Below are 23,651 nucleotides of genomic sequence, written 5' to 3'. Positions count from 1 at the left end.
TAAAATTTACATATTCTCTGATCTCCTGCAGCGTCCCTTCCATTTCTATTCTACATTCACTCCAGTGATGGCGGCATGGTATTTCGCAGGGTGGGCTTTCTGATGGTAACAACGGTCCACCATGCCTGTGTAATGCGAGTCAGTTTAGCCATTTATAGTCCCCATATCAGGCTGGAGTGATAGGGTGGTAATTTGGGAACACACTTGGGGACAGAAACTTCTCATTTTTGAGATTTTTTATATAAATTATGCTGACAGAGAACAACAAAAACTTCACACAGCTTCTAGCGCTTCCCGTTCCTATTTAGAACCAAACATAATACAGAATTGAACAGGATCACTCAATTTAGGACAAGGGGCCCAAATCTGGAGGCATCACTAGCAAAGCTGTGGGAACCAGGAATGAACAACAAAAATAGTGGAAAGCGGGAATAAGCCATATTAGAAGAGACAATTACTTTAGACACTCAAGTTTAAGCCAAGATTTTTTTTGACCTAAAAAAAGCATTATTAATACGTTTTTGGTTTATACTTGGGTCATACTAGTAAATGGCACAGTGTCCTTACGTAAAGTGTTCAAGCTTTTGCCATTTGAGACATTAGTAGTCTGTTACACAGTTTATATGAGGGCACAGCACCACCTACTGGTGGCCAAAAATACGACACAAAAGATCATTTAACAGCAAGTGTCCCATCATATTCAACTCAATAGAACAAAAATCAGGTGATGTAGCCAGAAGAAGGCTGAAGATGGCAGCGTCATGAAGGAGAATTCCAGGACAGCACAGGACCCGATCGAGGAAAGGTCCAGCGTGATGGAGGGATCTGCAGAATTAGGTGCTTTTTTTATTGTTTGGTTATTTTACACTTTGAATGTATTTAGGTATTTCTGTTTCCTGTTACCATGTTGAATGTTAGGCATGATGACCACATTTTGTGCCCTAGGTTTATACTTGAGTTTAAGTATTTTTCTCCACCCTCCCCTTCCAGGTAAAAAAAAGTTACCTTGGTTTATATTCGAGTACCGGTATATATGGAATTTTGGAAAGCCATGAAAGTATTGTAAAGGGAGATATAACCAAAACCTAAAATGTTTTTCAAGTATTTCAATGTATTTTTTTCCCCCCAATACATGCACTTTTCTCCATGTTTTAGCAATTTAAAGACCTTTTTAAACTCATCACCTGTTGATATGCCAGCAATGCATTCCACTCAATTCCTGATGCGGGCTGAAAAAACACAGCTTAGTAGTGTCAGCCCGGTATTTCATCAAACTATCCCACCATTCCCACTTTTAAATCTCCACGGCCTAAAAACTGCCCTGGGCCCCACCTTCTCCAGAGCCCTTAAGAGTTAAAATCTGAATGTTGTGCTTTGGGTCCCCCACACTTCACATTTGTCCAGGGCGCCATACAGTCTAAACATTCCCTTCCTATAATATGAGACTTTCTTTTCGCTTTCTCTTTCAGATCTATTCAGAGATAGAACGTAGATCACTCAAGCATGCAGCCAGTGCAGAATCCCAGAATAAGGGGGATTTATTATTAGAAAACAAAATCGGATCCAAATAGCTCATCAGTGATTATACGGAGCAGAAAGTGGTCATGGAGAGGCGCCACACATGGAAGAAAAAGCAGCCAATATTTATTAAAGGGCTGTAATTCAGCTCCTGTGGAGAAGGCAGCACCATTCTACTCATTGGCTTAGTAGATCAGATGCTTGTTCTCTATAATTCCTGCTTGTTGGCTGCCTGTATACAAACAATAACTCTGTCCGGTTGGGTTGATAGTGATAGGTGTGCACCTTCTGCATTTAGACATTGCGCAGCCCTTGAAAAAAATCTGGCATTTCAGATTCACATGATAAAACATTTGTTCAGATATGACACAAAGGGAAAAGAAAATCCCTTGCTAAAACTGCTCGTGCAATGGATTGTGCAGTGTGATATAAAGCGGAATAAGACTACTGGTAGGTGTGAAATCACAAGACTGGAAGGCAGCACAGATGTGCGTCACGGATCATAAAAATAACCAAAATCACCGCTTCTGATGATTTACACCTTTTCTGGGCTTCCCTGACATAGCTGAGAAACGTCAACTGTCAGCAAGGGAGCTGTCAAGAAAGCTAAATGCAGATAAATACACAGATAGAAGACATAAATGTAACCTGGTTTATGTTCCAAAATATTGGGATTCTGTTCAGCCATTTCTCATGGCCAAGGGTTTGTGGAAATCTTATAATCACCACTACAGTATGTCATATGGTTGGACATTCCATGACCATTAAAAATGGAGTTGACCGTCTCCTGAAGCCAGTAGTATGGGTTTGCCCGTCTCCAGTGTCCAATAATATGGGTTTACCTATCTCTCATTGCATTTAATATAGAGTTGCCCATCTCCCATAGCCATGAATAGTTGCCCTTTCTCATTGCTTTATATATGGGATCGCCCATTTCCCATTCCCTTTACTACAGGGATTCCCATTTCCTATGCCCAATACTACAGGGATGCCTATTTCCCATGCCCATTACTATGGGGATGCCCATTTCCCATTGTCCACTACTAACTAAAGGGATGCCCATTACTACAGGGATGCCCATTTCCCATGCCCATTACTACAAGGATGCCCATTTCCCATGCCCACTGCTATGGGGATACCCATTTCCCATGTCCACTGCTACGGGAATGCCCATTTTCAATGTCAGCAAGGGAGCGGTCAAGAAAGCTAAATGCAGATAAATACACAGATAGAAGCCATAAATGTAAACTGCTTTATGTTCTAAAATATTTGGAATCTGTCCAGCCATTTCTCATGTACCATATGGCCAAGGGTTTTTGGAAATCTGATAATCACCACTACAGTATGTCATATGGTTGGACATTCCATGACCATTAAAATGGAGTTGACTATCTCCTGAAGCCATTAATATGGGTTTGCCCATCTCCAGTGGCCAATAATATGAATTTGCCCATCTCCCATTGCATTTAATATAGAGTTGCTCATCTCCCATAGCCATGAATAGTTGACCTTTCTCATTGCTTTATATATGGGATCTCACAACACACATTGCCATTACTATGGGATGCCCATTTCCCATGCCTTTTACTACAAGGAATGGCCATTTCCCATGCCCATTATTACAAGGATGCCCATTTACCATGCCCACTACTACGGGGATGCCCATTTCCCATGTCCACTACCACAGGGATGCCCATTTTCCATGTCCATTACTATAGAGATGCCAATTTCTACATGGATGCCCATTTCCCATGTCCACTATTACGGGGATGCCCATTTCCCATGGTCATTACTATGGGGATGCCCATTTCCAAAGACTAATATTATGAGGTTCTCCCCCCTTTGTGGCTAACATCCTGCACTCCTTTAGGAAGGCTTTCCACAAGATTTTACTGATGATGTCTGTGGACATGTCTGCCCATTTGTAAGGTGAGAATAACCTGGGTAACAATTTCAATTAGTCCCAAAGGTGTTCAGTAGGGTTTAGGTCAAGGATCGGGGCAGGACCCCCCCCAAGTACCTCCACAAAAAACTGGTGACCCATTTTATTCATGAAGCTAGCTTTGTGTTCAGGGGTACAGTCAGTGGAGAGCAAAAAAAGGGTCTTCACCAAACTGTGAGCAAAAAGTTGGAAGACTACAACTATCTACAACATGCTGTCGAAATAACAATAGAGGACGCTCTACCAGACTATACTCTGCACCCTGGGTAACCCTGTGTGCCAGGGGGCGCAGCCCTAACAGGCAGATTAAAGGTTCTCTAGCTGTACCCAAAAACAAAAAATGATGAAGACTTGATGTAAGTATATTTTCCCTCTTCATCACAGGACGTCTTTCTTTTAAATACATTGCAGCAGATCTTGCCCTTGCCATCAGTCATTGCTTCTGAAAAGAGTTTAATAAAAACTTTTCCTCAGGAACTGATACGACATGTGATGATGTGGTGACCGGAGCTCATTGCCATTACACTTATCTGTCAGAAAACCTTCCGTCTTCTTTTATTAAGTTTGATACCCATCAGTCCATTGTGCTGCCTCTGGCTGGCTCCTTAGTAATATTCTGCCATGCTGCGTTCTCCTTTCCTATGCTCATTAGTTATTAAACAAGAAGGGATTTATCAATCGTCAGGACAGCTGAATCATCTACGTCGTCACAAAATCCAGGCCATGCATTCTCCATCTTAACCCGTTAAGGTCGACTTGTACCAGATCTACATCCTTATAAATTTGGCCTTGAGGAGAACCAGTAATGATTGGACCTGTACCCGAATGTAAATATTCAGGCCAATTATAACCATGCAGATTTTTTATATTCATGCACATCAAAATGTTACATTGCAGCCTGAAGTCCTTAACCCACTCTCCAGCTCCTGAGTTTCCATAATAGAAGTCAGCAGTTCTGCAGTTGTGTACAGATTTACCTCCAGGCTACAATTATTGTCTCAAACTGTAGCTCATATAAAGCTGATCTACGTCTATGGACACATGAGAAGTTTTGACCTAGTGCATCGAGTTCTCTAAACATTTCCAAATTTTGCTGAGGTTTTAGGTTTGGTGCACAAATGTGAAAAAGGGTTCTGAAATAACAAAAAGCTGCATCTGCCTGAGGACTCAAACCTCTGCAAAACCTTTTAAAAGAAGCAATTCTGTGGCACAAATAACCCGTCTGCAGCACAGAAAATACTTTGATGTCTTTTTGTAGAACTCTCAGCTATTCAGCTTTTCTGTCTAAAGAAGAAAAAGAAAAAGCTAGAGATGCTTTATTCTCCCATTAATAGGACTCAGCTCTGTGGTGCCAAGAATGGGGAAGGGGTAAACCAAATGATGGGAAGTGCCTGGAAAATTCTATTACATGAAGATGCTCAAGCCCTGTGTATGATTGCTCATCTCTCCTCTCTCAGATCTTTCATCCAAGGACCGCCGACTGTCCTGACATTTTACTATCTAGGCCAGGAGCTCCGCCATTGAACAGCTGCAAGCAACCTGCACCGTAGAAGCTGAATAAAGAGTTCTAAAGGACCATCTATCGGAAAGTGATATTGTAGTTATAGGGGCTGACTCATCAGGTTTCACCTATAACTTTAGGCATAAGATTCACTGACTGTTAAATCTTCTAGCTATAATTTCTGACTCTTCTCCTGCCTGGGAATGTCGGCTTTCCCAGGTAGTGATATACATCAACCAATCAGAACCCACTGTGAGTTAGAATGTCCTCGAACTTCCTATAGCTAAATAAACCATTATCCTGTGCAAACTCCTCCAGTGTTCTGCCTAGCCCGTTTTAGCTGGGCGCACCACCCGGCACCTTTTAGTGGCCGCCCGGCTGTTTTTGGGTGGGTACTGAAGGATTGGGTCATCATACATGGGCTGTAAGCTGAAAAACATTTCTGTGTTGAATGTTTGTGGTGTGCAACAATGGTGACACTGAAGAAATTCAAAGAGCAAATATGTCAACACTCACGGATCTTTGAAAATCCCTTTACTATGGTTCTATAGTGAGTTAAGATGGTGCAATGATCTGCTTTATCAAACTTATGGAGAATTATTTTTTATTTTTGTTCCAGAGATTAAGCTAATTCTGGCTTTTATAATTGTCATCAGAACAAATGTCTCTGCTGGAAGATTGAGCTCTCCTTCTCATTCCAGACTTAGATTTTTGGATGTCCCTTCGCTTTCTCTGCAACAATGGACACCAGGATAAGTAGACTGTAAATCTACACCGTGTAGATTTACGTTAAGTAGTGTAAGTTATGTTATGAATGTTATGATTAACAGAAGTCATAACTTAACATGTAGTTGGGCCAGATGGTTGAGAAATCCAAGATGCAAACTCACTAGCTTAGGAAAAAATGTATAGAATAAGTATTTAGGTTATAATAAACTTCCATTTCTTTCTTTCTTTTTCTTTCTTTCTTTGCTTTAACCTTATTTTTCCAATCTAATATTTTTTTGTTTTTCTCTTTAAATATGCTAATTTTGATATTTGTTTATGATAAGTATGATATGAACCGATAGAACAATGTTTAACTATAGATAATATACTTCTTGTTGTTACAATATTGTATATACAAACTTTTGAAACATAAATCGAAAAAGTTTAACTTTTCCTATTTGGCTTCTTTTGTTCTACAAAAAAAACACTGAAAGGGTTTTGATTTATCTGCTGGATCAGTGCTGCCAACACTGCCTATGCTGCAATGAATTGCAGATGGATCCAAAGAACATCTCCCACATGGTATTGGGATAAGAAGTAGGGGAGATGTTCTGCCTCCACACACTTTGTCCCAGGGTGACAACGCTGCTCCTCCATGGATACAATACAGTGAATAAACGTTAGAAATGTTGGGCAGGAAGTTTATTAATGGCAGGTACAGGTGTAAATAATGGCCTGAGAAAAGAAAACTAATCTAGATCTGCAATAGATGACATTTTTGTTCTTGGGTTTGCATACAACAAGCATTAAAATTCCTTGTTAAAGAACATGGAAGTGCGTTTTTGTTTTTGCCAATAAAAGTTCACTCCAGTCAACCAATAACCCAACATACACAGAAAACAAAACAACCCAGAATTAGTGCAGTGTCCAGAGAATTTTTTTAAGCTGGGTGGGAAGAAGCTATAGGTGGGTGGCAGCTTCTGTAATATGACCCAACTCATCAGTAATTACCTAACAGCCGGGTGGTTACTGAAAAGTGCCGGGTGGTTCACTCAGCTAAAAGGGGCTGGGGAGAACACTGTTTGATTGGGCAGCCAAGTGGCAAATGACATTTATTATTGAGAAATATAAAGTTATGCACTTGGGGGCTCACAACATGCATGCTTCATACTGTCTAGGGGGAATACATTTGGGGGAGTCAGAAATGGAAAAGGATCTGGGGGTTTTGGTAGATCATAGACTTAATAACAGCATGCAATGCCAAGCTGCAATATCTAAAGATAACAAAGTACTTTCTTGTAATAGAAGAGGAATAGACTGCAGAGATGAGGACATAATCCTGCCCCTGTACAAAGCATTGGTCAGACCACATCTGGAATATGCAGTCCAGTTTTGGGCACCAGTTCACAAAAAGGAACTTGTGGGATTGGAGAGAGTGCAGATAACGGCAACTAAACTAATAAAAGGAATGGAGGAGCTCCGCTATGAGGAGAGATTAGCTGAACTGAATCTATTCTCCCTTGAGAAGAGACTTATAAGGGGGGATATGATCACCCTGTATAAATATATAAACAGTCCATATAGAGAACTCTCTTCCCAACTATTCACTTTGAGATCATTACAAAGCACAAGGGGGCGCTCTTTGCGCCTGGAGGAAAAGAGGTTTAAGCTGCGGATAAGGAAGGGATTCTTCACTGTAAGGTCTGTGAAAATGTGGAATCGGCTCCCTCAGGAAGTAGTTTCAGCAACTACTATAAATTGCTGTAAGAAAAAGCTGGATGATTTCTAGAAGCACAGAATATAACTGGGGATTAAGGCTTTCAAGTAAAGAAAACAGAGACTGTTGATCCCAGGAACATCCGATTGCCTCATGGAATCAGGAAGGAATTTTTTCCCGTTGGAGCAAATTGTTCCAGGGTTGTATTTTTTTTGCCGTCCTCTGGATCAACTATGTCCATAGGGTTTTATCTGAGATATGTTTATTTACCTAGTGGGTGAACTTGATGGACTTATGTCTTTTTTCAGCCTGACATACTATGTAACTATAAGCGTTTGCAATTACTTAAATAAAAAAAAAAAATGGAATAATTTCCTGATTTCTGAATCTCTGGCAATCCTCGGCTAAACCTCATCCTCACCCCGTATTTTAAGGTTACTGTACATCAGACCAATGTTCTAAGTCTCTGGAAATTCCAGAGATGAGGAATTACTTTCTTAATATTCTGAGTACATGAAATCTGAATCACGAACAGCTCGCGCCTATAATTGGCAATTTTAAGAACATAACTTCTTTTTCCCGGGAAGCGTGATCTGTCAGCAATGTCATTTTTATGGGCCGCGTACATCTCATCAGGGGCTAATCGTGTTTAATTAATGATAACATTGTAACACTCTACTCATGTTAGAATCATGGAGACTTTTTCTACCTGAAGCCGACTGTCTCCTGCTGGGGGACTACACTGATCATAATATTAGAAAATATTTAACAAGAAGCCAGAATGATTTGGGGTTAATTTGTTTGCATTAATCAGGAAAACTAAACGGAAACTTAAGTTTTCACCTAAATATGGCACCAAAAAGCAGTCAAGAGCACAATTTAAGGTTGGAATAGCCACCTGAGTGCTTGTTTATTATGTGCGCCCCTCATCATATGACTGACAGAGGTCCTTTATGCAAGGTGCCTTCTATCTGCCCATGCCCAGCTATGCTAGCCAATGCTGTATGCACAAACGTTTTCGGTCTGTCATCTTTCTCCTTCTCTTACGCATTCCTATCTTCCGTCAACTTTATTGAACTGGATGACTCCAGAGTTTATGCAGTTCGGTCACCACAACGGAAGCGGGGATGTGCCGGATATCCTGGCATGATTAGGCAGGTGAGAAAGCTCATCACCTGCAATAAAGCCTACCCTGCCTGATCCCACATATTTAAAGTTGAACTTTAGAGCAAACTTAATGGGTTGAGGGCAGAAAGTTACAAGGAGTGGGGATTGGTCCAGAGAAGTCTTTGAGCCATGAATTGGAAGAGGTTATAAGAGAGGAGGTCATAAGAAGGTCAATGGAAAGAAAAGAGAGGAAAACCATTGATCAGTGGGGAAAAAAATGGCAGTCAATGGAAAGAATCTCAGTTTATACTCTGGATACATCACTAGATGGCACTGTGTCCTCTCGTTAAGTGTGTAACAAACTCTAGTCATCAGGGACAATAAGGTTGTCTCTGGAATGACAAAGGATGTCAGTGGAAAGATTGCCCTCTGGTTTCATGCGACTGACTGTGCCAAATGGTGCCAGCTAAAAAACTTTAGGCCCATCATAACAATTAGCTCGATGAACTCTATGCAACCTCTGAAGGAATCAAAGGATTCCACATTCCAGCTATACAGGTCCAGCAACTGGCTGATTCCAGTTCTAATCCAGCTACTTACATTCACAAAATGCATTTTTGGTGTATTAATCATTACAAGCTGCATTACTTTATGTCTATTATATCTGCTTAGAGTTTGGACTTATATAAGGATTAATTCAGGATGACTGTAAACTGTTTATGCTATAACTAGAATACCAGCCAATTTCATCACGATCAGATATGGCACCAATATCCGAAATTAAAAGGCTGGTTCAATCTTGCTTTGGATACAGTGAGGAAGTATTAGAATTTGTCTGGCGATGCTAAGAGATTTTCTTTGACTTCCTGTCCTGCTGTCAACAGTTTTTCCAAACAGAAAGCAACAACAAAAATTGCAACAATAATGAAAAATCTGACAGGAGTTCAAGCCTCCTCCTCCTGCTCCTATTCCTTCCAATGTTGCTACTGGAGAATTTCTCTCCATTTCCTCTTGGGTATAGCAGCTTTCCATCCCATCCACTATGTTGGTTCAGGATGTATAAGCTGATGGGTGAAAAACAAAACTAAAAGGAATACTTAAGTATCAAAAGTAGGAAGTCTCTCCAATCTTTTTGGTTCTCGTTATATGCATATTTAGGCCCACTTAAACTGTGTGCAGCAGAGAAGGGAGATAAAAACACAAAAGCTCAATTTTTAAAGGAAAAGTTAACAGATATACTCGTATATAAACCACAGTTGGTGCCTACAAAATGACATTAAAAAAAAAATCTGTCTGGATATCACTAGATGGTGCTATTTCTTTTTTTGTAAAGTGTGCAACAAACTCTAGCCAATAAGTTTTGTTACACACTTCACAATTGGGGCAGAGAGTCATCTATTGGCCGCCAACAATATACCGATCACTTCAGCATGTGATCTATTATAACCAACATAAAAGTACCAAATTTTTTAACTTTTAAAAAAATAGGATAAAAGAATAAGCCCATGTATTTTCATTACACAAACATCTTAGATTTATTCATGTTTATTTTTTTTGGCTTTTTTATTTGATTACTATCTTAAATGTTAGAAGTCAGAGACACATTTTGAGCCCTAGGTTTATACTCGAGTCAAAACATTTTCCGGTATTTTTACAAGGAAATAAGTAAATCAGATTTAGATATAGGTATAAGTATATGAAGTGATAACGAAAAACAAAATTTCTTACCTGGGGGACCTTGAAGTTTGGCTTTCTTAACTGCAAAAAAAAAAAAAAACCCAGGTAAGTAAATAATATAAAAATACATTATGCAGATACATTTGCAACAGACTAGACCCAGCTTGCAATGGGTCCCACTTGTTATTGGGGGGAGTTAGAAAGGAGGTTATAGTAGTAAAGGACAGGCGATGTCCCTTCTGCAATAACCACCCTTACACGCCTGATCACTGCCCATCTGTCACATTTTGAGAGTTGCAGCTCAGCGTTAGTTGCGTCCTTTGTGTGTGCCGGAATGAATGAACTGCCACATGTCTGCGCAGGAGTTACATCATACCGGCATAGCCAATAAAGAAAGCTCAAGACACTCTTTAAAAAGAACAGAAGAACGGCAGTGCCCTGCGATGGAATGGGGGATAGGTGAGCAATTGCAGGTTTAGTCCTCTTTGGGGGGGTCACATTACTTTAAAGCTCCTCTTTTTGCCAGAGGTTAGGTCTGGATTGCTGCAGAGAGCAGCACCATATAATAACTCAACAACATTCTTTCAAGCAATCCCCTGTGATGCACTGCTGACGCCCACGGCTCACAGTAACTTGGTGAATGATGCTGGGTGTCATTTAACCCCAAAGAACAGCACCATCATGTGGCACCAACAAGTAACTGCAGAAGGTGTTATTTTTAGTCTGGAGCTGAAGTTAGGCATTAAACCAGATCATACTGCGATTTGTTTTTAAAATGTGGTTTTTATTCACTCAGTGTTGCTAGCTGGCATTTTACCGATTGTACACCAAAAAAGCCTTTCCTGAAACGTGAAGATCTCCTCCAGTGTGTAGATGTGTGACTCCCTGACTCCTCCTATATTGTTGTTAAACTATCGTTGGCTCACTAGTGCAACAACCAATCACTTTATTCACGCTTTATTAACTCAGTACAGTAAACTCCCCATTATCCATAACGCAATTCACTCTCAAGCAACCAGCACACTAGCCAGGCGGTACTAATATAATTTATCTGACTGAAGTGAATTTGTAACTGGGTATACTCTGCATATGCTGTACTGCATTGTTATTGTGCCTCTATTGATTTACATTATTCGTATTTTATTGCTATCCTAATTTTATTAATATTATTCTAACAGTAACTCTCAAGCAACCAGAAACTACATTTATCCGGAATCTACCAATTATGTGGGTGCCGGTTTACTTAATATTCAATTATAACAGTAAATGCTCAAAAGTTAATGAAAAAAAAAAGTACAAAAAAATTCAGATATGGATATTTGTTTAGTATTCCATCGCTGAATTGAAAAAGCCAACTTAATTAAGAGGTTTGTATTTCAAGGACTGTAACTACGATACGGAACGGCGGCAATCAAGCAGAATCTATTAGCGCAGCAGTGAGCTGGTAAACCATCCTGAACGTCCTCAGCGCTATATAAAATGATTACAGCGTAAAATTGAAACGTGAACAAAAAATATTAGGGAGGAAAAATGGGACCTGCAGCATCAGCCGGTGACATTTGTTTGTGGAAAGAAAAATTCTTCTTCCACCTTGAATAAAAGAAGAAAAATCTTGGAGAAATAAAGCCTGGAGAGATTAAATCACTTGGCGTCTGGCTCACAGAAGCAATGAGGGTGTTTCACGTCATAAGAGATTGCAAAGATTGTACCATTTTTGTTCGACTAATAGACTGGCAGTGAGATTATAGGATCAGCGGTGCACAAGCTCGCCTATGTAATCTGCAAACACGGCTGTCTTTACATACATATATGTACAAACTATTCATAGAAACAAGGTCAGAATACACTGATAAGATTGTTTGCATTAAAATGTATGAAAACTACAACAATAAAACGTATTTGCTTTCCCTTCGAAGCTTAAAAAAAAAAAAACCATTGAACGTGTTTTACGCCCGTTTAAAAACATTACAAAAAAGAAGAAACAACCTGTCAGTTGTATTGCTTCCTGTGCTAAGGTCTTATGGGTTACATTGTTCTTACTGAGAACTACAGAACACCTCCATCTAATGTTATGGAGACTGGGGGAGAGGGAGGTGTGCTGTAATCCTTCCGCACATTCTGTCCTAGTGCGACGGCTCCTCCGTGTAGTACAGTAAATGAGCACTCTCCTCTGGCAAAAATTAAAAAAAGAGAACAAATGCAGCCACCAGGCCTAACAATTGCCTAAAGTGAACCAAAACTCCCTTTTTTTTCCTTTAAATAAAATGGTAGAAAACCCTTATATGTAAAGTAAATATTTTATTAACTTTTTAAAAAATACAGTGCAGCACGGCCCTTTTAATGGCTTGGATACCTACCTCACCCATCCCGGGAGGCTGTGGCTGCTTCTTCTGCTCATGCTCGATCTCGGACATGCGCAGTAGGGGCATGCGCAATAAGATCGTCTCTCTTTTTTGTCACCCGATCTAGCACCTGCGCTGTGTGAGATTGGGTGATGTAGCAAGAAGACAAAAGTTGGCAAAGCCCAGGTGCTTCTTCTGCGCTGGGATGAAGATGAAATCCAGTCCGGCATCAAGGAAAGGTCCACGGCCATGGAAGGATCAGAGTTTCCCAGGTAGGTGTGATTTTTTTTTATTTTGTCTTTACTTCCACTTTAATCAGCAATATATTAGACTTGCTTTTTGGGATTTACAAACAATTTAACAAGTTGTGGACACTGGAAGCGTTACAGACAACCCACAAGAATGCCATCAGGTCCAGAGTGTAGTGGGTCCTGCTACCCTGAAGGAACCGCTTAAAGCATACCTAAACTCAGAAACAACCCTTTGTAAGGTAAAAAATATGTATGTTTGTTTTTTTAATTGCAACACCCTTTTTCTAATAAAAAAAAGAAAAAAAGGGTGCACCACTGCCCCTCAATTCTCATTTGGAAGCGCAAAGCCTCTGGGGATACCCAAGTCACGCATCCCGGGAGGCTCTTGAGTGCTCCTTCTGCACATGCCCGAGCATCTCCGGAGCCTTTTCGTGAAAAGGGGAAAAAATGCTAATCTCACACATGCGTAGAGAGATCGGCAAGCTTTTTTCCAACCTACGTCACCCGATCTTGCGCCTGTGTCAGGTGACTTAGGAAGAACAGAGAAAAGATGGCGGCGCTCACGGCACCGGCTCGGAGACGGATGTCGGGACAACGCAGGACGTTATGGAAGATGCCTATGGACCGATCTACTGCGCTGCAGGATTGAAGTGGATTTTTTTTTTTGTTTTCAGCGTTTTTCAGTTTTTTTCCTTTTTAATAGGCACATTAAAGAGCACATGCAGAGCATCTTCAATTCAACTTTAGCTTCTATTTGCATTTCAATCTTTTTTGTTCTTGTGGAGGTGAGGATTTTCTTGCAATCTTGGCCAGTTGAGAGGTACAAACTGGACATCTAAAAGTAGCAAAATCGATACAAACTTTATATGATATGTACTTGGATGTGATAATTTTTGAGGAAGGAGAAACATATATCCTTTATCCTTAATCAACAAGAGAAAATTATCTTTTACATTACGTGTTACAATACTTCTGATGAAGCCAACAGGTTCTGTGAAACGCAGAGTTTTGGCCCTAGAGCCCGATACAATCTTTTAACCTGGGTATTGGAGTTTTCATAGAAATTACCTTCACTATTTATAAATTGATAACAGAAATACTCAACATAGTATGTTGAATTATGATTATTGATTTTTAGTGTTGGATTTTAAGAATTGTTAAATAAATATGTAATTTTAGAATGTATCATCTTTATAGTGATTTGTAGTAATACCTTAAAAGTCCCGCTATCTCTATACCTTACTCCCATCTTGGAGTCAAAACTTTTTTGTTCACCTGCAGACAGGAAGTGCATTATTGATCAGATAACCACGAGAAAAAAAAAAGTTAAAACTACTGCATCCCCCACATCCAAGGACTGTTGAGCTGCAATATTTTTTTAATAATTAAATAATTTGTTTTTGTTCCTGGGTTGAATACTCCTTCACATTTTCCTATTTGAGTTTATTCCCAGCAACTCTCAGACTTTTCTCTCAATGGCCCTGATTTACTAAAGCTCTCCAAGGCTTGAGAGAATACACTTTCAGAAGTGAAGCTGGGTGATCCAGAAAACATGGAAAGGATGTTTAAAAAATCATTTGCTTTTAGCCAGCAAAAGTTTTGAATCCTGGACCAGATCCATTCCAGGTTTGCTGGATCACCCAGCTTCACTGATGAAAGTGTATTCTCTCCAGCCTTGGATAGCTTTAATAAATGAGAGTCAATGTATTTGGGAAATGACAACTTCTCAGCCACTCATGTTCTTTGCCTGGAGCTTGCCCAAGCTATAAAAAGGAAGACAAGTTTGGAAGGCAGCACAGATATGCGTCACGGCATAACCGATTTCCCCCAACCGACACCAGGATTTCCCTAGCACAGATATGAGCCCATATGCGGCGGCCATGAAATGTGCAATTCCCATCTACACATCTATGAAGATCTGTCAATGATACAAAAATAACTGGGGGAGTGAATGACTGAATGCAGCAGAGGACCATAAAATGCAAGAAAATTGTCACTTGGCTCAGTGGTTAGCACTCAGGCCTTTGCAGCGCTGGGTCCCAGGTTCGAATTCCAGCAAGGACTATCTGCATGGAGTTTGCAGGTTCTCCCCGTGTTTGTTTGGGTTTCCTCCGGGTATTCAAGTTTCCTCCCACATTCCAAAAACATGCATTTAGGGTAATTGGCTTCCTAAATTGTATCACTGACATATGACTATGGTAGGGACATTAGATTGTGAGCCACTATGAAGGACACCTAGTGACATGACTATGGACTTTGTACAGCGCTGTGTAATATGTCAGCGCTATATAAATACTGTGTAATAATAATACACTGGAGAGGTGTGAGGATTCCTTCAAGATGTGTGAAGATTGCAACGTAACGTTCATTTATATTTGTACATCAGCCCGAGATTTGGCTTTAGGGCCCATTCACACCTGTCCCCATCCTGACATGTTGCAGTATGAATGTGTGTTATGTATGAATGAAAGAGTGTGAATGTGTGTTGTGACAAGGCATCCATTCAACCAGGCGGACAGAAAATTTTGATGTGCGCCATATTTATAGATGCAATTCCATGAATGTGTTATCGTTCATTGTGGTGCGCCAAAACCAATGTGTGTTGGGTTATTGTTGGGATGCCAATGACAAAATCTGCGCTGTGACGCGCCAACACAAAATTGTGTTAACATGTGCTTGTTATTGTGCGCATTTTTCACACAATATTGATATTACTATTATTATGAAACAGGATTTATTTAGCACCAACATATCACACAGCGCTGTACAATAAATAAGGGTTGCAAATGACAGACAATGACACGGGAAGAGGAGCCTACCCCGAGGAGCTTACAATCTAGGAGGTGTAAATGGACCTTTAGGATGGGCCAATGGGCTGCCAGTGTATCAAAGCGACCGAAATATTGCTCCTGCACATTATGTAGTTGTGTAAGTCCATTGCGGTGACAATCACACAAATATGTCACCACAATGTAACAGCAACATGGCATTGGTGCATTGCTGTGTATAGTCCCTGGAGAAGCACAAGGAGCCAATCAGAGTGCTAACAAGGGGCATGATAATAGGAAGAAAGAGCAGAAGGACAAAAATATGAACTCATCAGTCTGCTACTTCTACTTCACTGTCCAATCACAGGCAGGGGGACAAGGAAAAGACCTGTAAGTATTATTGAGCTGCAGCAAAGGAAAATCAGGTCTCTTTTGCTGCCAGACCAGGCTGTATCTCCAGCTATGAATATTGTATATATCAGTGAGAGTTGCAATGTTCAAAGAAAAGTTTAATCAGCTGTCTATAGGGAATGAATGGGGGCATCCATGAGCAGTTCAGTGCCGCCTGCTGCCAAGCATCTGTTTAATAAAAATGGTACATTGGATGGAGCTGCGAGCAGCTGGCAAGGTACCGGCCACTGAGATAGGCTTTAAACAAGAAAATATATAGTATAAGAAAAGGATAGGCTTTAGGGTAAAACAGTTAACAAAAACTCCTAAGCTTAACATAGATCAACTATGCTAGTGCCCTGGCTATACATTATACTCCACCACTCTTTATCTTTCCTCTCCTGTGAATGATCTTTGGCCATCTTGATTGGCTGGGCCAGGATGATGTAGGTGCATGGAAGCTCATTCATTCCCAGCACACGCAAAGGAAGGCGGGATTTCGGGTATCCTGGTAACCAAAGTCAATAATGCGCATGCGCAGCTCGGCTTCTTGCCTGGTCAGACAGGTAGGAGGAATTATTCCAGAAGGGACATCGCCTGAACAGTCCTGAAATAATGACCTGCATGATCATGGGTTAGATTGTGTAATAATTAGGACTGCTCCACCTCAAAGCTGACCTGTCACCCTGGAAGCAGGGAACAGAATCCAGAACCCCAATACAGGCACCAAAAAAAATTTACCTACAGCTGGACATCACTGGTTTCTTAATAACACAGGAGGAATGATTATTATTATTATTACACAATATTTATATAGCGCCATCATATTACGCAGCGCTGTACAAAGTAGATAGTCGTGTCACTAGCTGTCCCTTAAAAGGAGCTCACAATCTAATGTCCCTACCATAGTCATATGTCATTATTGTAGTCTAAGGTCCGTTTTGAGGGGAAGCCAATTACCCTTACTGCATGTTTTAGGGACGTTTTTAGGGGAGGAAACCGGTGTACCCGGAGAAAGCCCACGCAGACATGAGGAGAACCTGCAAACTCCGTGCAGATAAGTGTCCTAGCCGAGAATCAAACTTAGGACCTGGCGCTGCAAAGACCGGGGTGCTAACCACTAAGCCACCGTGCTGCCCAGTAAAGCTTTAATATACGATGGATACAGAAAGGTCTTCAGTCTTATTATCTCCAGAACAGAAGCAGGTAAGAAGATAAAATCAGCTGGAAATCATTGCAAGGCACACAGCTGGATTTTCACTCAGAAAGACTTTAACCAATTTCATTTCTACAAACACACCAAGTTTATTCTCCATTTCATTAAAATGTTTTCCCGATGTTCCGGAATTTCATTCAGCCAGGTGACTCAGCTCTGGAATTTTATTTTTTATTTTAAACAGCCTGTGACAAAATCCCATTATCCCGTCGGCTGTCGGAGCGTTCAGTGACGTGCGCTGTCAGAGAGCGCTCAGCTCTGCGGAGACACGAATGACAGAATGACACAAACAATACGCCGCCAATACTTCACCGTAGCCGGTCTAAGAGCCAGATGGCACCTTCTTGATTTCAATCAGCGCAGGGCGGTTGTGGCAGGAGGAAGCTGCGGAGGGAACAAATCCCTCAATACCAAGGAAAGAAGGGAGCGGGAGGGAAACACAATAGACTGTTGTGAGATGAGGTTCACGGGAAGGGTGAAGAATGATTATTCCGCAAAACTTGGCAAGGTGCAAATATAGACAATCGCCAAATAGATAAATAAACTTCTTCTCGGTAATTATGTCAGATTCTAGGTAAAGATTTACAGCGTGGGAAAAAAACGTCAGCAAACAGTTCCAAAACTGGCATCCAAAAAGGTCAGCGTGGCTTATGGCTATAAATACACAGCTTGGGTCACACCGACGGTTTTACCGCAGCGTTTCACCTCGGCCCCTTTAAGCTGGGTGCACCACCCGGTACTTTTCAGTAACCACCCAAAATCAAAGTTGGGTCACAATACAGGGGCTGCCACCCACCTACAGCTCCTTCCCACCCGGCATAAAAATATTTCTGGATTCAACAATGTCTATAAAATTAAAATTGTAATCAGTTGGAGGGCAGTAAATAAAATCACTACATGTTGCGTCTGTTACATGATAACAATGCTGAGACGGTTTTGCATTTCTTATATATGCAAAGAACTTAAAGGGAGGAAAAAATGCCGGGTTCAGAAATTGGCCAATGCCAATGTTTGTACGGGATTTTCGACTCTTTGCAAAAATCCTCACGGTGAACCAATTTTTAGGCTACGTTCACACGTCAAATGATTATCCTCCAATTATTGCTTCAGGGCCAATATCGGACAAGAATCTGACGAGCGTACAGCACACGTCCGACGGTGTTCATGGTTCCGTCCTGGCGGAGTAAAGGGGAAGGAGCACAGTGGGGTGCCGCTCCGTCATTCTCCCCTTCATAGACCAGGACAGTTCTGTACGTACCGAGCTCATTTATGCAACTTTCAGTCTTTTGCCGTTCAAAAGGAATGTAAAAGGACAAAAATCTAATATGTGCCTTAGACCTACAAAATTATATTAAAAAGGATAACTAAGCTTAAATCTTTCTTCTATCAGCACAAAGAATCCTATAAATACCCGTCCACATAGTTGGGAGAGCCATGGCACCCAATATGGAGCTCAGCCAGCCAGCTAGACAGTCCCAAGGTCCCTCTTCATTTCTATACAGATATTGTCTAGAATTGTAATGAATTGGGTAACATGCTGTTTGCAAAACTGTTTGCTGAAACAAGGTACTGAGCATGAGATTTCTGCAGTGGTGTTTGGCGACATGGACCAGGAGCTAGAATGCAAATGTATACAAAACTTGCCTGGGGGAAATCATTTGGAGAAACCTGGTCAAAAAATATTTTACTTGAAAAGAGTTTCTTATGTAAGAAAATGTTTACTATTTATTTTTTTTACTCTACTCTATGAAATGGTCCCTGGGCTGGTTTTGGGGTAGGGTAAAGTAGCCAATTGTCCAGGGTCCCCATAGACAGCGTAGCAGGGGTGCAGGACGTTGAAAACCTTGCATTTAGGGATTCCATTGAATATTAGCCCAGGGAATCTTTTTGTATAAAGCCATCAATGAATAATCTCCCAAAGTCTGCTAGGAAGCAACACATTAGTGTCATTAGAGTCTCCTGCGTTCACAACAACTTTCACTGCTTCCTCCTGCTGAGATCAAAATCAACCCTGTATTCCATAATGGACGGATTTCAGGAGGAAAAAACAAGTGGGAACTATGGAAGCCACGGATGACCGACACTCCAGGGACGTGTTTTCCAGGAGCCGAGTTGGGATTGGAGGCATGAACAGAAGAGGTGATAAGTATTATTACACAGTATTTTTATAGCACTGACATATTAAGCAGCGCTGTACAAAGTCTATAGTCATGTCACTAGCTGTCCCTCAAAGGAGCTCTCAATTTTAATGTACCTACCATAGTCATATGTCATTAACACAGTCTAAGATCAATTTGGAGGGAAGCCAATTAACCTAACTTTTTTTTTTTAATGTGGGAGGAAACTGGAGTACCTGGAGGAAACCCACACAAACACGGAGAGAACCTGCAAACTCCATGCAGACAGTGTCCTGGCTTAGATTCCAACCTGGGACCCAGCGCTGCAAAGGTGCACAGTGCTACCAAGCACTTACATTATTACAGGTGGGCAGCGCAGTAGCTCAGTCATTAGCATTCCGGTCTCCAGGTTTGAATATCGGCCAGGACTCTATCTGCATGGAGTTTGCAGGTTCTCCCTTTGTTTATGTGGTTTCCTCAGGGTACTCCTGGTTCCTTCCACATACCAAAAACATGCAGTTAGGTTAATTTTCTGCAGCCCAAATTGACCTTAGACTGTATTATTGACCTATAACTATGGTAGGGACATTAGATTGTGAGCTCCTTTGAGGGACAGCTATTGACATGACTATGGAATTTGTACAGCGCTGCATAATATGTCAGCACTATAAAAATACTGGATAACAATAATAACTCGTTTTAGGCAACATATAATTTTGTGACAAATAATTTTGGCAAAAATACAACTAACATTTAACTTAAGTAGGGTTTGGTGGAGTCACCGAAAGTCTTTTAAGGACTTAACAAATGAGGTTGCCTACCCTCAAAGTTCCTCGTTCTGTGTGTGGTTACTCTGGGTTGTTCCTACTCACCTTGCTCTATTCTCCATAACCTTAAATAAAAGAAATGGGAAGGGAGTGGAGGACTTTTTTTTTATTATTAAAAAGGATTTATATATCGCCATCATATTACACAGTGCTGTACATTAAATAGGGGTTGCAAATGACAGACTAATACAGACAGTGACACAGGAGAAGGAGAGGACCCTGGACGAAGAGCTTACACTCTAACTTGTATCTATAGAATTTATAGCACAAGAGGGGAGCGTCTCATCATGGTCTCCAAGAAAGAATTTTTATTGTTTGTGTATTTAAAAAAAAAAAAATATTTTTTTCTGTTAATATAATTTCAAGAACGTTATTGTATATATTTATTATAAAAAAAATATAAAAAAATAAGGTAATTGGTTGTTGTGTTCGCCATTTGAAAATCTTCATTATTGGACAAAACTGGCTTGACAAGGAAAGAATTGTAAAATTTCCTGTGTGAAAAGCCTGGAACTGAAAGCTGATATTCGAGAAGACCCAGTCAAACAAAGTCAGCTCCCGTCAGAGGCTTTGCACATGAGTAGTGCCATTGTTCCACATTCTCTTTAAGTTGGGAGGAATTTTTGTATTGCTTCTAAATAAAATCCTTCGTCGAACCTCGCCAAGCTTTCCCTGTGAGTTTGGACTCTCATTAGGAGACGGCGGCACCAACTAACCGCGCGTTCCCTGTATTTCGCCGTCGCCTGGGAAACCGTCCTGGAACACCTGCTCCGAATGTACACAGAGCGAGCGGCAAACTTCGGCATGTTAGGCCACCAGCGCGTTCCCACAATGCCAGGAAGCGGTTTAATTAATTAGAGAAAACATTTAACTAGGAGGCTTTTTTCTTTCCTGCAGGCTCAGGCTGATGTTCTTGTTTACGTCTCAAGAACAGTTAAGGGTAAAAAAAAGTGATAAAGACCTGAAAAAGCCCGAAAGCGTGTTTCATTTTATGGCTTTACAAGACGGATTTATGAGATGACTCAGAGGAGCTCTCCATATAAGCCGGCTCTGTTTATCTAGCTAAGTAAAGGAGCGGCCGTTCACCGAGCCATAAAAACAAAATAAAAAGCGTTAATTACAGCGCGATATACAAATGCAACACTATCGGCCCACCTGCTACAGATGACATCCATTGTCACAGAAGGGTCAATCAATGGATAATGCTGCAACCCCATCTGTGTGCAGAACTATGCCAAAAGGAGAAAGGACTGCCAATCAGAACTAAGATTTCAAAAAATTCAAACCAATTTGTAATTCAACATCACTTTTGATTTATTCCCCATTTTCAGAACATTTCCAGGTCCTTTCACCTGCGCAACATCTACAAAATCCACCCCTACCTGTCCCCAGAGACCAAACTCCTTGTACACGCTCTTATCATCTCTGGTCTGGACTACTGTAACACCTACCTACCCCATACACAGCCTTCCCACCTACCTACCTACCCCATACACAGCCTTCCCACCTACCTACACCATTCACAGCCTTCCCATCTGACCTGATAGAAATATAAACTGTCTTAGCCTCTCTCTTCACTCCTCCAATGACCTATTAATGACTACTTCACTCACACACACACGGCTCCAAGACTTTTCTAGAGCTTCCCCGACTCTCTGCAATGGTCTTCCTCATCCTATTCGACTTACTCTTATATTCTGCTCCTTTAAAAGAGCCCTCAAAACCCCAAAAAACTTGCCTACCCGTCGTCTTCTGTCTTTTAAACCTTCCCACCATTCCATATCCCCTCCTATTGTGATACTTCTCCCACCTCCTAGATTGTAAGCTCTTCGGGGCAGGGTCCTCTCCTCCTCCTGTGTCACTATCTGTATCTGTCGGTCACTTGTAACCCCTATTTAATGTACAGCACTGTGTAATATGTTGGCGCTAAAAAATACTGTTTGCAGATTTTTTATCTCTGCAAGAAAGATGAATGAATGTCCAAATGTTTCAATGATATCAACAGCGCTTGGTTGTCATTCTAAAGCAGTGATAAAAGAACAAAGAATCAAATATTTTTCAATGTTTTCTGAGCTTGCCCATTGGTTTCAATAGTGTTGCTTGCACCCATATGGCCAAATAAACCCCAAGCCAATCAGACACTGGATCATCCAAACTTCTTTATTTGACCCTATGTTAAGTTTGGATATAGGTACGTATTTCAGACCTCAACAGGAGAACAAAGGAGTTCCGAATAAGTGGGACTTTAAGGCACAATCAATAGGATATTAAAAAGTACAATTTTATTTTTATAAAAATATAAAACATGGTTGATAATACAATGATATATCATCGAACGTAATCTTTATATAAAGTACATTAATTAGACGCTCACTATTAATATACATTCAGCAAATGGAAAGGAATTATATAGTTTTTTATAGAGTTGTTTTCATTTAACACGTTTCACAGAACTTAGGCTGCTTCTTCAGGAATGAAAGAGTCTGAATTAAAAATATATCTAATACTATAATGAACATAAATATTCAAAACCATATTCAATAGGAAAGAAAAACCTACAACTTACTTAGGATTTTTCTTGTATCCAAGAAAACATCGGTTGCTGTATAACACAGAACACCTATTTCTGACTTCCTTCCCCTTTGGTGGCTTCCACTGGATTCCAGTTCTATGAGGTCTGAGTGTTAAAGCGGAGTTATACCCAAAATTAGGAAAATGTGACCAGGCAGGTCCTTTATTGCTGAAGGGACAGGCGATGTCCCTTTTGTAATAAAATACAATTATCTGCCTGATTGTAAAATTTTTATTGTACTCACCTGTCACCTCTCAGATTCTTCCTCTTCCTTGTTTTAATCTTGATTGACCAGGCCGAGAAGATCTAACTTCCGGGTGGTCACACAGGAGTTCATTCAGTTCCAGCAGCCGAAAGAAAGGTGGATACGCAGAGTATCGCGGCTTCCTACGCGGAGCTGCGTATGCAGAAGACGACAGAGATCTGGCAGGTAGGAATGGTGATTGCCGATACATAGTTACATAGGTTGAAAAGAGACATAGGTCCATCAAGTTCAACCACTAGGGAAATACATATCCCAGATACAAAAACCCTATAGACATAGTTGATCCAGAGGAAGGCAAAAAAAGACCCCGGTAGAGATAGGACATCACCTGTCCCTCTCAGCAATATAGTCCTGCCTTATGCCAAACTTTGAAAGTGGAATGTTATTGATGCCAAAAAGTTTGAAGTTTTGGATGTAAAGGAGCGAAAGCACCAAATCAGCCCCCAGTATAGAGTAATGTCGAAGCCCGTTAAGTTAGCATAGAGTTTCTATACTTTTTCTTATTGTCTAAGCCTGAGGCACCGTCGCAAAGACAGGGAGTGATGGAAAATCCAGAACAGAAAAACCTCAGATAACTTACAATGGAGACACCTGTCCCAGTGACAACAGAAGGAGTGAAGAACAACAATGGGTTTTAACCCTTTCCTTCTGTCCAGAATCGCCAACATATGACGCAGCGTTGTACATTAAACAGGGGTTACAAATGACAGATACAGACACAGGAGGAGAGGAC

The 23,651-nt window shown here is 40.8% G+C and overlaps 1 protein-coding gene across 11 annotated transcripts in view; it reads right to left on the bottom strand.

Annotated features, from left to right (window-relative positions):
* UNC13B (unc-13 homolog B) overlaps positions 1-23,651 on the bottom strand; it is a 256,653-nt gene that overhangs the window by 210,464 nt on the left and 22,538 nt on the right. For all 11 annotated transcript variants that reach the window (XM_072413562.1, XM_072413563.1, XM_072413565.1 and 8 more), the window contains exon 3: positions 10,222-10,251. In XM_072413562.1, the coding sequence (XP_072269663.1) occupies positions 10,222-10,251 (30 nt within the window). The remainder of the gene's footprint in view (positions 1-10,221; positions 10,252-23,651) is intronic.

Source organism: Pyxicephalus adspersus, chromosome 6 (assembly GCF_032062135.1).
Source record: "Pyxicephalus adspersus chromosome 6, UCB_Pads_2.0, whole genome shotgun sequence".
Taxonomy (NCBI): Eukaryota; Metazoa; Chordata; class Amphibia; order Anura; family Pyxicephalidae; genus Pyxicephalus; species Pyxicephalus adspersus.
This window is presented reverse-complemented; position numbering and strand designations above follow the sequence as displayed.